This window comes from Halyomorpha halys, unplaced genomic scaffold, assembly GCF_000696795.3.
Source record: "Halyomorpha halys isolate HHAL.00 unplaced genomic scaffold, Hhal_1.1 Scaffold1014.1, whole genome shotgun sequence".
Lineage (NCBI taxonomy): Eukaryota > Metazoa > Arthropoda > Insecta > Hemiptera > Pentatomidae > Halyomorpha > Halyomorpha halys.
Genome location: NW_027116643.1, coordinates 740,486 through 754,816, shown reverse-complemented (window position 1 = coordinate 754,816; position 14,331 = coordinate 740,486). Strand labels below are relative to the sequence as shown.

General features: G+C 29.0%; 2 protein-coding genes across 2 annotated transcripts in view; one reads left to right on the top strand and one right to left on the bottom strand.

Annotated features, from left to right (window-relative positions):
• The window catches only part of LOC106687817 (uncharacterized), a 36,288-nt gene extending 32,124 nt beyond the window's left edge, over nucleotides 1–4,164 (bottom strand). Inside the window, exon 1 of the mRNA XM_014431917.2 lies at nucleotides 4,005–4,164. Coding sequence (XP_014287403.1) covers nucleotides 4,005–4,043 — 39 coding nt within the window. The 5' untranslated portion in view covers nucleotides 4,044–4,164. The remainder of the gene's footprint in view (nucleotides 1–4,004) is intronic.
• The window catches only part of LOC106687816 (G-protein coupled receptor GRL101), a gene marked incomplete at its 5' end in the record, with an annotated part of 108,227 nt that overhangs the window by 50,999 nt on the left and 42,897 nt on the right, over nucleotides 1–14,331 (top strand). The window contains 1 exon segment of the mRNA XM_067053355.1: nucleotides 10,088–10,210. Within this exon segment, the coding sequence (XP_066909456.1) occupies nucleotides 10,088–10,210 (123 nt within the window).

The window sequence follows — 14,331 nt, the reverse complement described above, 5'->3', positions numbered from 1 at the left end:
CTTGTGGTTTCTGGAGACCTCCTGGGGTCCACCCAGCCTCTTAAATTGGGTACCCTTAATTGGGTAAAAGTCTGGCGGTCGAGTGTGATTATGACCAAATCATCTCCTTTCACAACCGTTGGTCTGGTAACAGTACTTCCTTATAAAGTAATGAACTTCTGGCCCTTTATGGGTTGTAGCGGTACAAATTTTAATTTTTATTAATTAGTAAATGAAACCTCTATATTTTAAAAACGGATTATCTAATTTGGAAAAATGTGAGGAAAGTAGGAGATTAGTGTAAATCGGGTCCAGTGTCAATTTGACTAATCCCCTCCACTTCATTCACTTAGCCACGCGCAGACGCAGTTCTCGTGGCAAACCTATATTTTGAAAACGACTGGTCCGATTTTGATACAATTTGGTGGAAAGCTGGAAATTAGTGCCAAATGAACCAGTGCCAATTTTATCATATTTCATCCACTACTTATGTGAAAACGTAAATTTTCAATTTCCAAGTCTATTTGCAAAATTAATGCTGTATCTTAAAAACTACTAGTTCCACATTTTTTGCAAAATTAGCATTTAACATTTAAGCGACAAAAACGGTAGTAAAATTGTTTTGATCTGTCAAATCTGCTGTCATTGCGCTATAGGCCAAATATCGGGAAAAGTCAAACTCTTGTGATCAATTAATCAAAACAATTCAAGAATGAACTAATTCACTTATGAACGGTTTACTTCAACAAAGATAATTCAGTTTATCACTCATGTTAATACAAAACTTATTTACTTAATGAAATATCTTTAAAAAAGTAAGTAATGGTGCTGCCAAAAAACTAATCAAAATCTAATGAAAAATCATTTAACTTTTTTTTTAATTGAAGATATATAATTACTTTACACATTAATACATTTTTTCCATATTATATTAAAATAACATCGGTTTCAGGGCTAAAGATGTGACAGGTTTTTATCACTCAAGACAAATCCCCTAAAGATAGTGAAACAAAGTATCAATTCATGTAATGATTGTTATCAATAAAACATGTGGTAAAATTATTGTGAATAACATTACTTTAAAAGGGAACGTGAGGTTAAGAAGATTGATTTCTTTTAAATTAATAATATGAAAATGGCAATGATAATCGACGAGTTATTTGAATTGTTGACCAGTAGATAATATAAAGGAGATAAGTACTACGTTTTTTTTTTCTATGAACAAAAAGCAAAAAATATATATAATGTTTGTTACTAAATATAAAAAAAAAATTAATTAATTTAATTTCATTAGATTATTGTTTATGATCCATTGTTCTTCAGAAAATGATTTGAAGGTTGATCTCTAATCTGGAAGACCTTCATATCTTTGAGTGCCCGGAGCTCCAGTTGGTTGAAGACTTCCCTCCTTCTGACATGTTTTCTTCTTGAAGATATAGGGAACGTTTAAAGAATCTATCTACAAAACTCACATTCTTCACTATAGAAAATTTTATTGTATACATAAAAAAAAAAAAAATGTTTTATTAATTTTTTTTTTCAATTTAGTGTAGTCATACAGCATTGAATGTTCAAAAAGCTTTTTTATTGAAATTATAAGTTTTTCATGTTTACTATAAATACGTTTAAGTTGCAGGATCTGAGTTTTGTAGCTAGATTATTTTTCTGCAGAAAGGAAACTAAGCAACTGGATCTCTAGAGAATTACCGAGCTGGTATTTTTGGCTCATTTGTGAATTATATCATTACAATATCGAAGTACTAGAGGGCCTTGTGGAAACGAATAAGTATAACTCACGATTAGTCATAAGAGGAAGCGGTCAGAAATGAAAGGCTAAGGAACAAAAATTATACTGTTTCAATATTTAAATATTTAAATTAATTTTAATTATAAATTAAATTTTGAAAGCTTTTGATTCCATCGAAACAAGTTCAGATACGCTTCACCGATAAGAAATTTCTGTACACGTATAAAAGAATTTCATCAATCACTTTTCATAAAATAAGGGTCTAAGGTATCTAAAATGCTTAAGTATCTCTCTAAGTTTATAAGAAAATAACAGTGGTAACTTGTAACATACCACTAATTGTATGCTATAATATATAATAGCGAATATAAACATTTACCATGTGACCACAGGTTTATCATCCATTTTTTTAAAAGAACATTTTAGGTGGAAATAAAAGAAAATATGTTTGGTTCAGGAACGTAGCCTTTTATAAGAAAATTGCAACAACTTTAAGTAATTTGAAAGCTAAATGGTGTGCGCGAGATGTCAGGAAATGTTTTATGTAAATATCACAATAAATTAAATTAAAAAAATTATTTAAGTCGTAACTTGTAATAAGAATCTTTCTACATAAACACGGTTACTATTTGAGTTTAACATTTCGGGTAAGTTAAAAACCAGAGCAGATTTGTTACTTTAAAGATACCCAAAAAAAAAGTCGTATTGGTTCATTTTTTCTTTTGAAATATGAATGAAAATATAAACTCTAGTCATTTTTATAAGCTCATACATTTGTCTATAATAGAAGCTGAGGTTAAAAATTTAACTAAATCCATTCAGTCGCCATATTGGAACAGTCTATAAAATGCATGCAGGGTGTGCATTTTGTCAGCGGCCAGGAAAAAATAAAATATCATTGCTGTTAAACTTTGAGCATTTTTGTTATCCAAAGTATAATTCTATTGGCACAGAATTTTAAAAAATCTATATTAAAAAAACTCAAACTAAAAAAATTAAATTTGTAATGTTTTGAGTTGATATAACCTTTGTTTAAAAAAATAAGTTAATCCGGGACTGATATAAGCTGTGAGATATCAACACTGCGTAGGCAACACTGACGAACGAGAGCGGGAGAAGGTATGTTTTTTTTGTTTTTGAGTTCGTGGCGATAATATTAGTGCGTGTGTGTATAATTGTCCCAGTTTGGTGGAAGCTATATTAATTGTGTTTTTTGCGTATGTGACTGGATAAACTCTTATTGATTTCTGAGTTGTGAGGGACCCTTTTCTTTTATGATTGTAATTATTGTCTAACCAATAATGTAAGTGTATTTAAGGCAATATAATATTGAGATCTGATGGTTTTGTTTATTCTTCATATCTCTTATTTTTTCCATTTAAAAAACTATTAGCCCCCTACATAATCTATGATATGGAATGACGCTCGAGGAACCCTACGCGGTCAGTCGAAATGGTAGTCATGGTAGTTCTTTACTTAAACTCCTAAAAAAAAAAATTGCTTCTTAACCAGACCGCACCATCCTTTAAAAATAAATAGCCCACCCATTCAACTGGCAATTTTTCTCTCTAGGGGGAAATTCAAGAGGATAATAGACGTAAGAACGTAATACTAAAGAAGGAAGAAAAGTTCTTCTGTGAAAACAATGTAAAGGAGGAAACAGCGAAAGACTAGAGGAAACAGGCTAATCACATCGACCCGATAAATTCAGAAGCTTCAGATTTATATCTAAAGAGTAGATCATGGGTTGAGTGTCAAACCTCAGAATTATACATATGCGAAACATAGAACCTTAATAAAAACAGAATATAGAAAAATTAATGTATTTTAAATGTACTTTACCAATTAAGAAATTTTATATTCCCCTCTCAAACAATTGTTGTGATATAGGTATACACAATATAGGTAATATGTATATAAGTTATTTTTACAAAATGAACTAAAAAATTAAAACATAAAATGTATATTACCTACTTAGTAAATATAAAATAAATGCTTCGTTTATAGATTTGATAGAGTCTAATGATGCTATAAATATATATCTGATATTTTTATTTTTTAATATGTATTCGAGCATTGATGTGATCCAAAATTTGATGCTATTTTACAATTTTTTTTAGAAATCTATATTAAAAAAAAATAAAACTTTAAAAATATAAATTTGTGACGTACTTAGTTGGGGATTTATCGTTAACATTAGGCACTTCTAACACCTTAGCTCTTCTAGACAAAAGAATAATGTTCTTGGAATGGTTAGAAAAAAAACTACGGTACTCACGGGTTTAAATATTTGGATTCGGAGGAGGTTCTGCTGCATAATAATTTTGTTTCTGTTTACTAGCACCTATTTTTACCATTCGTAATGGTTTAATTTTTGTTAAAACTTTTAAATTGTTTGAGCAGATGGTGTGTTTACCTCCATGTGGTTCACCTCACCGGTACATATGGCTTGTTATTTAGCACTAACTAATCTAGAAGGCTTCTACGTAAATCTTTCCTAATATAGTACTCCTAAATAGCGATGTAGCAATATCTTCACGACTTAATGAATCCTAACTACTTTAAATAGCTATAAATTATTAATAATAAATATTGAAAAATCAAGGCCACTAAGCCTTCCTAATGAATAGTATAAGAATGCATTAGTAATTAAATTTTTTATTCAGGGATTAATCCCCATCAGAACTGAAATTAACAATTTTAAACATAAGAATAGTTTCTTATGTTTAAAATTGTTAATAGTAATCACATTGACAATGGTTTAATCGATCATTTAAAAATGATACAAAACACAAAATTAATAAGTGTAACATACCTTCTTATTATATATACAAGGTTAGCCAATAAGGTTTCTTATTTAGTCAACTTTTAAAAATCATATTTAAAATTAAATTAGTTATCATCCTTTTCGTTTAAAATAAAAAAGTACCACTGACTTAGTGTATACCAACCAATTTATCTATATATATAATAGGGAATAGTTAATTCCACAATTAACTTTTGAATTACTGGACCGATTTACGTGCTATTTTTTCAAAAATTTTCTTTCACCATGGAAAGTTTTAAAGATAATGAATCCTTGAATTATTTAGTAGAAAAAAAGTTATGAACAAAATTATGCACTCAGAAGTTATGCGTTTTTATCATGGTTATTGTACACTAATCGATCCGTCTCTGAGGAATAAAAAAAAATAATACTAATTATCTTAAGCTATATTGTATTTACCAAAAATCATAAAAACATAATGTATGTGGCTCGGAGTAAAGTAGCTCAGTATTTTTTTAGAGCATTTCATATTCTTTTTTTAGTGTGTCCTGTGACTATTGTTCATATGAATGTTCATAACTCCACTTCAATTTATTCAATTAATACGTTAATATTTCCGTTGGAAAGTTGAATGTCTGTCCTTTCAGCTTACATCGACTAAAGGACGCAATATTGGTTTCAAATTAAGAAAAGAATTTCTAACCTCGTATTTTATATCCGGTACGAATTGGTTTAATTTGACCTGGTTCATGGCCTTCGGTGTAGTTTATAGAGCTCTAAAGCATTGCTATGTTTGGTGAAGGTTGGTTTAGACGTGTCGAAATTAATGCTATTTTTTTGATTTTTAAAAAATAATCTAATACCGATGTAGGGCGAAAAGTTTGGACTAAAACATTTTATTTTCGATAATTCTTATTTAAGGGTTTCTTAAGGTGCTAAAATAGATTTTGTTTTAGGAACTCAAATCCTATCTGTTTTTAGCATAGTTTCTAACTGCTAAATACTATTTTTCAAGAAAATTAAAAATTGGTAATTTTTCACCTAGAGTTATTTTCTTCAGTTGACCATTGTTTACATTATAGTTCATAACTCCTCCAATTTAACTAAATACAACAATATAAATCAAACTATCAATTGTGTTCATTAAATCTATGTACATCCTTAAATATAGCAATAGCAAAGCATTGCCGGGTCTGTTAGTTAAAGGATAATCCTAAATTATCTTTGTCACTTTTTATTGTTTTATTATTTTCATACTATCTTTCAATATTAATTATATTATATTATTAATTATTAAAAAATTATTACTTCTACTTTTATTAGTTATTGAATATTATATTTATTCGTGTTTTTTTTTTACACTGCACTTATTTTAATTTTATTCAATTCAACATATCTGTATAGTAGTCATTTAAGTATTTTATACCAATTTTGTACTCTATTGTTTTCTCTATAACAGTTCAAAAAAAAATATGAAGCCGTAAAGCAATAGGGAAATACCAGGTTATCTCGGCTTTTACTGTTATAATGGGATGTTTCTAATCATCCTGTTTTCCTATTTGTTTCACCATAAAATTCTTTATTATTTTATATTTATTTATTTTTTTTATTATTCTTAACAATGAGAACTGTTATAACTAATATGATTGTAAATTTTGTGTTTTAATTAGCTGTGACAGATTGAATATAGCAAATGATAAAAAAACGTTTTTCAAGATCTTGAATTATTTAAGAAGTTCGTCGTAGGCTTCAGGTTCTGAATAACTGCTTAAAAAAGTTACTTCCTTGATTTTTTTTTTAACATCCGCCCATATTTATCACTACTGAAACAATAATGGCACACTTTAAAATAATAAAATTGTGCTTCTTGAATCGTATATTTGTGCTTATGTTTTTATCACTACAATTATAAAAAATTATCATTTTGTTATTATTAAATTTCATACATTTTAATGCAGATCATCATCATTGCTAGTTGTGTTGTTGCATTTGGTGCACGGGAGAGGAAGGGAGGAATGGTGGTGGGGAAATTTAAATGCAGCTAGGACAAGCCCCCTTGTTATCTTTTAATTAAATAGGGTGTAATTTAATTTATATTGTGTATGGTGTCATTCGGTGCATCCAATCTTCCTATCTTGTTCTGTTATGCAATTAAAACTGGAACAAACCGAAGGATATATAAATAAATGATACCTAGTGCAGTAATGTAATACAATATGGAATTATGGTTATAATAAAAAAATATATGTGAATGACAGTTTTTACAAATAAGGTGGAAACAATTAAAATGAACCACAAAATAAGATTCATTTTTTACTTTTATTCAGGATATTGAATATAATTTTTTTTGAATATATTTTATATTAATATTATATTTAATTTAATATTTGATATTTGTTTAGATGTTGAAATATAGTAAATGAAATGGTGATTTCTTTCAGAAGCAAATAATAATGCAAAGTTTATTTGAATTTAACGTATAATGTACATCAAGTCGTGAAATAAAAAAAAATATCAATATAGCTTATGAATACAACCAAAAAAAGAAAAAAAGAAAATATTGGTTGGTTCCTTGTCTCTTATTTGGTAGAATTGTAAGTTCATAATTGTTTATATTTACATAACTTTTGTTTGTCACCTACAGTATTGATATAATCTCTTGATTATAAAAAAAAAAAAGTTTTAATTTTTTTTTTCCGAACTCTCCTAAAAAACAAAATTTAAAACTTTTACATACAGATTATTATGATAAGGGAATATGTATGCTGTAGAGTCAACTTATAAAATTCATATTTAAAATTAAATTAATCATCATCAGCATCCTTTTCGTTTAAAATAAAAAAAGGAGCACTGATTTTGTACCAACCAATGTATCTATTTATATAAAAGGGAATGGTAGAATCTTTGTCCAGAATAAACTTTTAATTAGTGAAGCAATTTACATGCAGGTTTTTTCAAAATGTTCCCTTTCGCCATGGGAAGGTTTAAAGATAATGAAATTCCCTAATTCTCTAGTAGAAAAAAAGTTCTGAACAATATTAAGCGTTTTGGTTTGTAGCTCAGAAAGTATATCCATCTATTTCTGGATAATAGGAAAAAAGCGTTACTGATTTTATAAAACTATATTATATTTACAAAAAATATATAAGAACTTAATGTGGCTCGGGGTAAAGTAGGCCAGCATTATTTTTTAAGAAATAGCATCATATATTCGTTGTTAGTGTCGTCTCAAACTACCAAATGCCGTTTTTTAAAGAAATTAAAAATTAGGAGTTTTTCACCTCGATTTTTATTCCAAAGATTTTTTTTTCTCCGGTGACTATTTTTCATATAGTCGTTCATAACTGCTATTCATTTAATCCATTTCGTACGTTATTATAACTGTTGGAAAGCTGATTGTCTGTTCAACATCAACTAAAGTGCGTAATATTGGTTTTAAATTAAGAAAAGATTTTCTAACCTTTTATTTTATATCTCTGGTTCGAATTGATTTAATTAGACCCGATTTATGCTCTTCGGTGCAGTTTATAGAGCTCTAAGCTGTAGCTACGTTTGGTGTAGATTGGTCCAAGTTATTCTATTGTTTTCATTTTTAAAAAGGAATCTAGGATTGATGTAGGCCGAAAATTGTGGACTAAAACATTTTATTTTCCGATTTTTTCGAAAATGTCTATTTAAGGATTTCTTGAGGTTCTAAAAATAATTTTGTTTATAGAAAACGCAAATCATATTCGTTTTTAGCGTCGTCTCAAACTGTTTAATACTATTTTTCAAGTATGTAAAAAGTAAAAATTGGGAATTTTTCACCTTGATTTATTGATTTTACCAGTCTGCTCTTTCAGCCTACATCGACAATTTATATAGCTATTACTTTATTAAGTTTTATAGCTATTAGTTAATTAAGTTTTATAGCTATGTGTTTATTAAGTTTTATAGTTATTAGCCCTTATAAGGGCGAAAAATGGGTTTCGAATGGGCAAAAAACTTCAGATTTTTTATTTTATATTTCCGGTTCTAATTTTTTTAATTGGTTTGATTTATGTTGCTAAATCATAATAATAAAGTATATGTAAATGTTTAATTTTAACTGAATACAATAATTTATAAGCCAAAGTGTGGAAGAAGCCACACTTCCCCCTGAAGATGAGCCACGCGCAGCTTACTCCTGTGAATTATGTTGGCTGACAAGATGTGTATTGGCTCCGTTTCACCCTCGCCCTCCTCCACATCTTAAGAACCCGTGTCAACTCCAGGCCTCCTTCATCTGGGCGCCTGAGGGATAACTTTGGTGGCAAATATTCCGTAAAAACTTCCTTTTTGTTTTCCCTCAGACCTTTTCGTGGAGGACAAAAAAAATATAAGGATTGATAACATCAACTTAAAAAGAAGACTTGTTACCAACGAAAAGAATCGCATTAAAACTTTACTTACAAGATAACTTTGAATTTCTGAATGTAATATGTTCAGAGTACTTTGAATGAATTAAATTATAAAATAATTCGAGTTGCCATATTGAATGTTCGAGACGAATGGAAATGATGAGATGCTAATTTGGTGGTTAGGAAGAGAAACCTACCCTATTATTATGAACACGCTGTTTTCCAATTTTAGTCACTCAATTTAACTTTAGCCGGTTAATAATTTATATATTAATATATGATAATTTAAATGTATTGGTTAATTCATCAAAGTAATTAAAAAACGCAGAAATACGGTTATTAATGTAAATATTCCAACCATCTTTTAGACTTTAATAGTGTATTTTTATGAAGTCAATTTTTTACCGAATTTATTGCTGTCTCTGCACTTCATTTATTTATATGTTTATATCCTACTTTTATGAAGTCGATTATTTTTTTCTATCTTACTGAACTTATATTTATTTATTTATATTTCTGCACTTTATTTATTTATATTTTATATCCTACATTGGAAGTATCTTGAAAATTTTGTCAATAAACAAGTGACTCTTTTTCTTCCACTTTTTAAATCTTGATTGTTCTAAAATCATCCATCATCAGGAAATCGTTGAACAATATGTAATTTATATGTTGTTATATTGGACCTTTTTTTTTGCAGGCATAGATAATCAATTTTTTACACCTAATAATTGCTAATCATCATTAGTGTCTTTAATTTATGATACTTATTAAATATATATTTTATATGGCATGATATAAAAAATACATAATGTCGGTTAGTTCTAGATAGGGATAATCGATTTGTTAAATATTTTCTCGGGATTTATGGCATGACACCAACTTCACCTTCGGTGATCATGTTGTAGTCATCTTCCCCCTCAATAAAAGTTTTTTGGATCCGCCCTGGTCTAAGACAAAACATACAATGAAGAACTAGACCTTGAAATTATGGTGGGTATGTTTATTTACTCAATAATATGATAATCTTTATTCATCTGCCCCGAAAGAGACCAACATATAGAATTCTCGTCCATAAATTTATTTTATTTTATATCTACTTAATTTTTAAAAATATCGTAATTTATTCCTTTCTTCTTTCACATATCTTTTTCTTAAAATTACCTGTGTTAATATCAATTACTATACCTTACCTTCACCCATGAACTGTTGCAGTCCATCGGAAGTGCTGGAACCCCGAGTTCAGGTGCAGCAATGGCGAATGCCTGCGACCGGCCTACCTCTGCGACGGCCGCCCCGACTGCAAGGATGGCTCCGACGAGACTGATTGTGGCCCAGGTCAGTCCAATCTTCATTCAAGCTTCAATCCAAGATGAACTTTTAATTTATACTAATACTAATTAAATCTAACTGTGTTCTCAAATCCACCCTTTTTCGAAGAGAAAAGTTTACAAAATCTGATTACATTTATGCTCATGAAATGAGCGTAAAAATTATAGAAATAACTTACTTAAATCAAATTAATTCAGTTTGGTGTTGATTCATGAAACTCCATTAGTTTTTTTTTTTTAAATAATATTTCTATCTTCCTATCCTGAAAATAAAAAATTAAAGCAATGCTAAATTAATTTATTTGTACCTTGGACTTTTATGTTATTTTATTCAGTACCTACAAATTAATATTTTTTAAAAAATAAGCCTTTCTTCAATTATTTGCGGTTTATTAATTTCGTTTCAAATTATTTAATATTAAAAATTAAAAAAATAAACTTTTATTTAAAAATAAGTTTTTCTACATAAGTAACGACCAAATAAATAAAAATCTTTTACAACAAATGGGAATTCAAGGTCTTCCACCCCTGATCCTTTTATAAATCATGTCATTAACTAAACTTCCTTATTGTAATTTTGTAAAGAACTTGAGACTCAGCCAATAATAATTGGGTAAATCAATAAGAAATTAGGTAAGTAAAAAATTATGTTAAAAAATTAATTTATTTATTTTACTTTTTTACTATTAAATAATTTAAATTAAATTAATTCACTACATATAATCGTAGAAAGACTTATTTTTAAAATGTATTTAATTGTAGATGCTCAAGACAAGAACGAAATGTCCCCGAATAGTCTAAAATTAAATGAATTTATTTCTATTTATATATTAATTTAATTAAAAAAAAAAAAGGTTAAAAAATTTATTAATATTTAATCAAACGAACAAAAGATACACTTAGAATATTCTAAATTTCAAATTTATTGCAGAAATATTAATACGTTATAGGATTAATTAGGCAATGGTCCTGAAATCAGTTCACTCAGCTGACTGGCTGGTATTTCACCTTGCCCAGCCCTGCTCAGGCCATACGTGCCCGACTCATGTGTTGGGTCTATTATCATGTTCCTTTCTGTTAATAACAGAACTGCTAAGGCATTTATTGAGTGGCAGACCTTAGTTGAATTAATGAATTTTAGTTTTCTTCAGTAGGCCTAAATGTACTGTGGTCCGTTCTACAAGACTTGTCTCAATTTCTCTTGAGAAATTGAGTACTAAGAAGTGAACTACTGCGTTGGTAGCATTATCTCTTGAAGGGGCTCCACTGCTTTCAGCGCCAAACAAGTGGAGCTCCTTCAAGGAGAAAATACCACCCAAACAGCAGTTACCTTATTTCTTTTGTCTTGTGGAACGGACCACAAATAAATGGCACAAATGAGTTAAATAATATCACATAAGTAAGTATAAAACTGAGTGTGATCGTTAACATGAAATGAATATTAAAATGTATACAATAATAATATTAATCATTATTTTTTCTAGGATTGATTCCTTTATAATAATATTACAGGAGTCAAAATTAGGCTTTAGACCCGTAGAGTAAAATACAACGTAAAAATGAAATTATAAACCATCATAAAATATTATGAAAGTAATGAATTCGAAAAGATAAAAATGAACAACAATAATTAAAAGAATAGAACAAAAAAACTAAATCCGAATGTCATATCATAAAACATAAGTTGACTACTTATAATAAATTTTTAAAAATGATAAAATATCAGATACAATTAAACTAAAAATAATGAATGAAATGGTACAATTTCTGCTAATATACATAATTACAAGTATAAACGAAAATAAATAAATATATACATAAATCAAGGGTATATTTTTTATTATCAAAAAAGTAATAATAATAAAAAAATTATTCTCTAACTAATCTTAGGTAACAACTCAATAAATGGATATAAAATAAAAGGAAAACGAAAGGAGTAGTGTTGCTTATATGAATCTATATATATATATGTTTATAGATTTTTCGTAAATATTAAAACATCCAATAATATTTATGTTAAATATTATCTCTCTTTTCATCTATTCACATCTTATTTGAAACTTTTAATTAGTATTTTTCCGGAATTGTGTGGACAGAAGATTGTCGAAGAAACGGGATTTGAAGAATGGAAGGGTATTAGAAGTTCAAATGAAGGAGGGAATATAATTCTACAAGGGAGAGGAACGGATGAGGAAAGATCTACCATAGGCTGCGGTTCGATAGGGAGTTACATATAAGTCTGAAGGCCATGAGCGGGTATTGCGGGAATACACTGAGGATTTAAATCAAAGGATATCAGAGATGTACAGCATACAAACCAGTTATCAGCTGTTTTAATTTTGCCTCGAGATCCCTAGATACACCCCTGTAAACCGCGGAACTATAGGCAAGGTGGGGGAATATTAAGGAAGTAACCAGGAGCCTACGGGTTTTAAAAGGCTCTCGCTAACAAAGATAATTTAAACGCTTTAGGATGGAGAAAGTGGTTTTTCCAGGAGAGATATAGGCCTGTAGTGACTTCAAAGTTTTTGACGTATGGATGGAATTGTATTGGATTGTTGTTTAGAAATAAGGTTGGTTTATGAAGTGATATTTTTGAGGACGTGACTGGATTCTATTATGATAGTCTTATCTGCATTCAACTTAAGCTTTTTTTGTTTCGCCCAGTGACTAATTCGATTCAAGTCTTCTTGAAATTTCTCCGTGGCAACTAATAAGTCAGAAGATGGGAAGAAAAGGTAAGTTTGGAAATCATCCGCGTACAGATGGTGTTGAGAATGTTGCATAAGGAGACGAAGGTCATTGATGCAGATAGCAAAAAGGGTGGGGGATAGCGATGAACCCTGAGGGACACCATAGGTGAGGGGCGAATCATTGGTGGAGGTTTATCTAGAACCACTACGTACTATAAAGACGTTTAATTTCTAAATGATTTATGTATATTGCTTCAGTATTTCTTATATTCTTTGTGTCATTGACTAAATCCAAAATTTTAGAGTTTTTGAAAAAAAAATTATATTTAAGTTTAATGCCGTGTTCAATATTTACTTTTTAATGAGATTTACCGTTCCCCTTGTTTTTTGTAAGTAAGAATTGAAACTTACTGAAAATAATGTATAATTTTGTCTTCACCGGAAATAACTTTTTTTTTAAGTTCAAATTATTATTTATAACGTATAGAACAGCAATCATTTTTTATTCTCTCAAACTGTGGTAGTCAGGGTCATACATCTTGACTCCTATCTGTATATAGTTGTCAATAAAGTAATCCAAAATTGAGTTGGAATAACTTATTTTTGTTTACTCTTGGGCTCTTAGAGTAGGAATATATATGAACACTATTACAACTCATTATTCAGTGATTAGTGACGATAATAGTAATATAATAATTCAATATTAAAATAAAATATAAATTATTGATTATTTGAGCAAGCTTTAACAACTCAGCTTCAGTAGTAGAATAATGAAATACCTCTTCTTAGTTAATTTCGACAAATATTCTACACTACCTGTCATATTATAGGTAGGTTGAAGTGGCTATAAAGTGATTGAATACAAAAGTTAATTGATTCTGAACTCGTTAAATTCCTAATCGCTCTCGTTGTATGCTATTCCTGTAATATATAAATTGCCTTGTGTTGGAACGTTATGTTAGAGAATCAATTTACTCACTCGATCAAAGCGGAGTGCTATAAAAACGTGTAAGTGCTTCACAGGAGGGTTGATTAAACAAATCCAATTCTTTTCGATGTTTAATCTCTTCATGATTCCATTAAATGCAAAGCGTACTTTTTTTTTAATTGAACTTCCCATTTGAAAGAAAAACTTACTTCAATTTCAACGGGAAAAAACACAAAGAGTGTTTGAAGCTTAAATGGATTCAATTTCAACAGTTACCAGTAAATTACTTTTAATAATATTTTTCTTCACTAAATCCTTCCCTTTTTCTCTCACAAAATATAATAGTTTGCACAAATTTATATTTTGCTCTTAACCATTTATAGAGTGCTAAATTGACGTCGAATTAGTTTAAGGAAGTGCTAAACAGATTTTATGGATCTAGGGACCATCCTATTAACTAAAAGTCTCAATGAGTAGGTACTTTTTATTTAATTAATATTAATTATT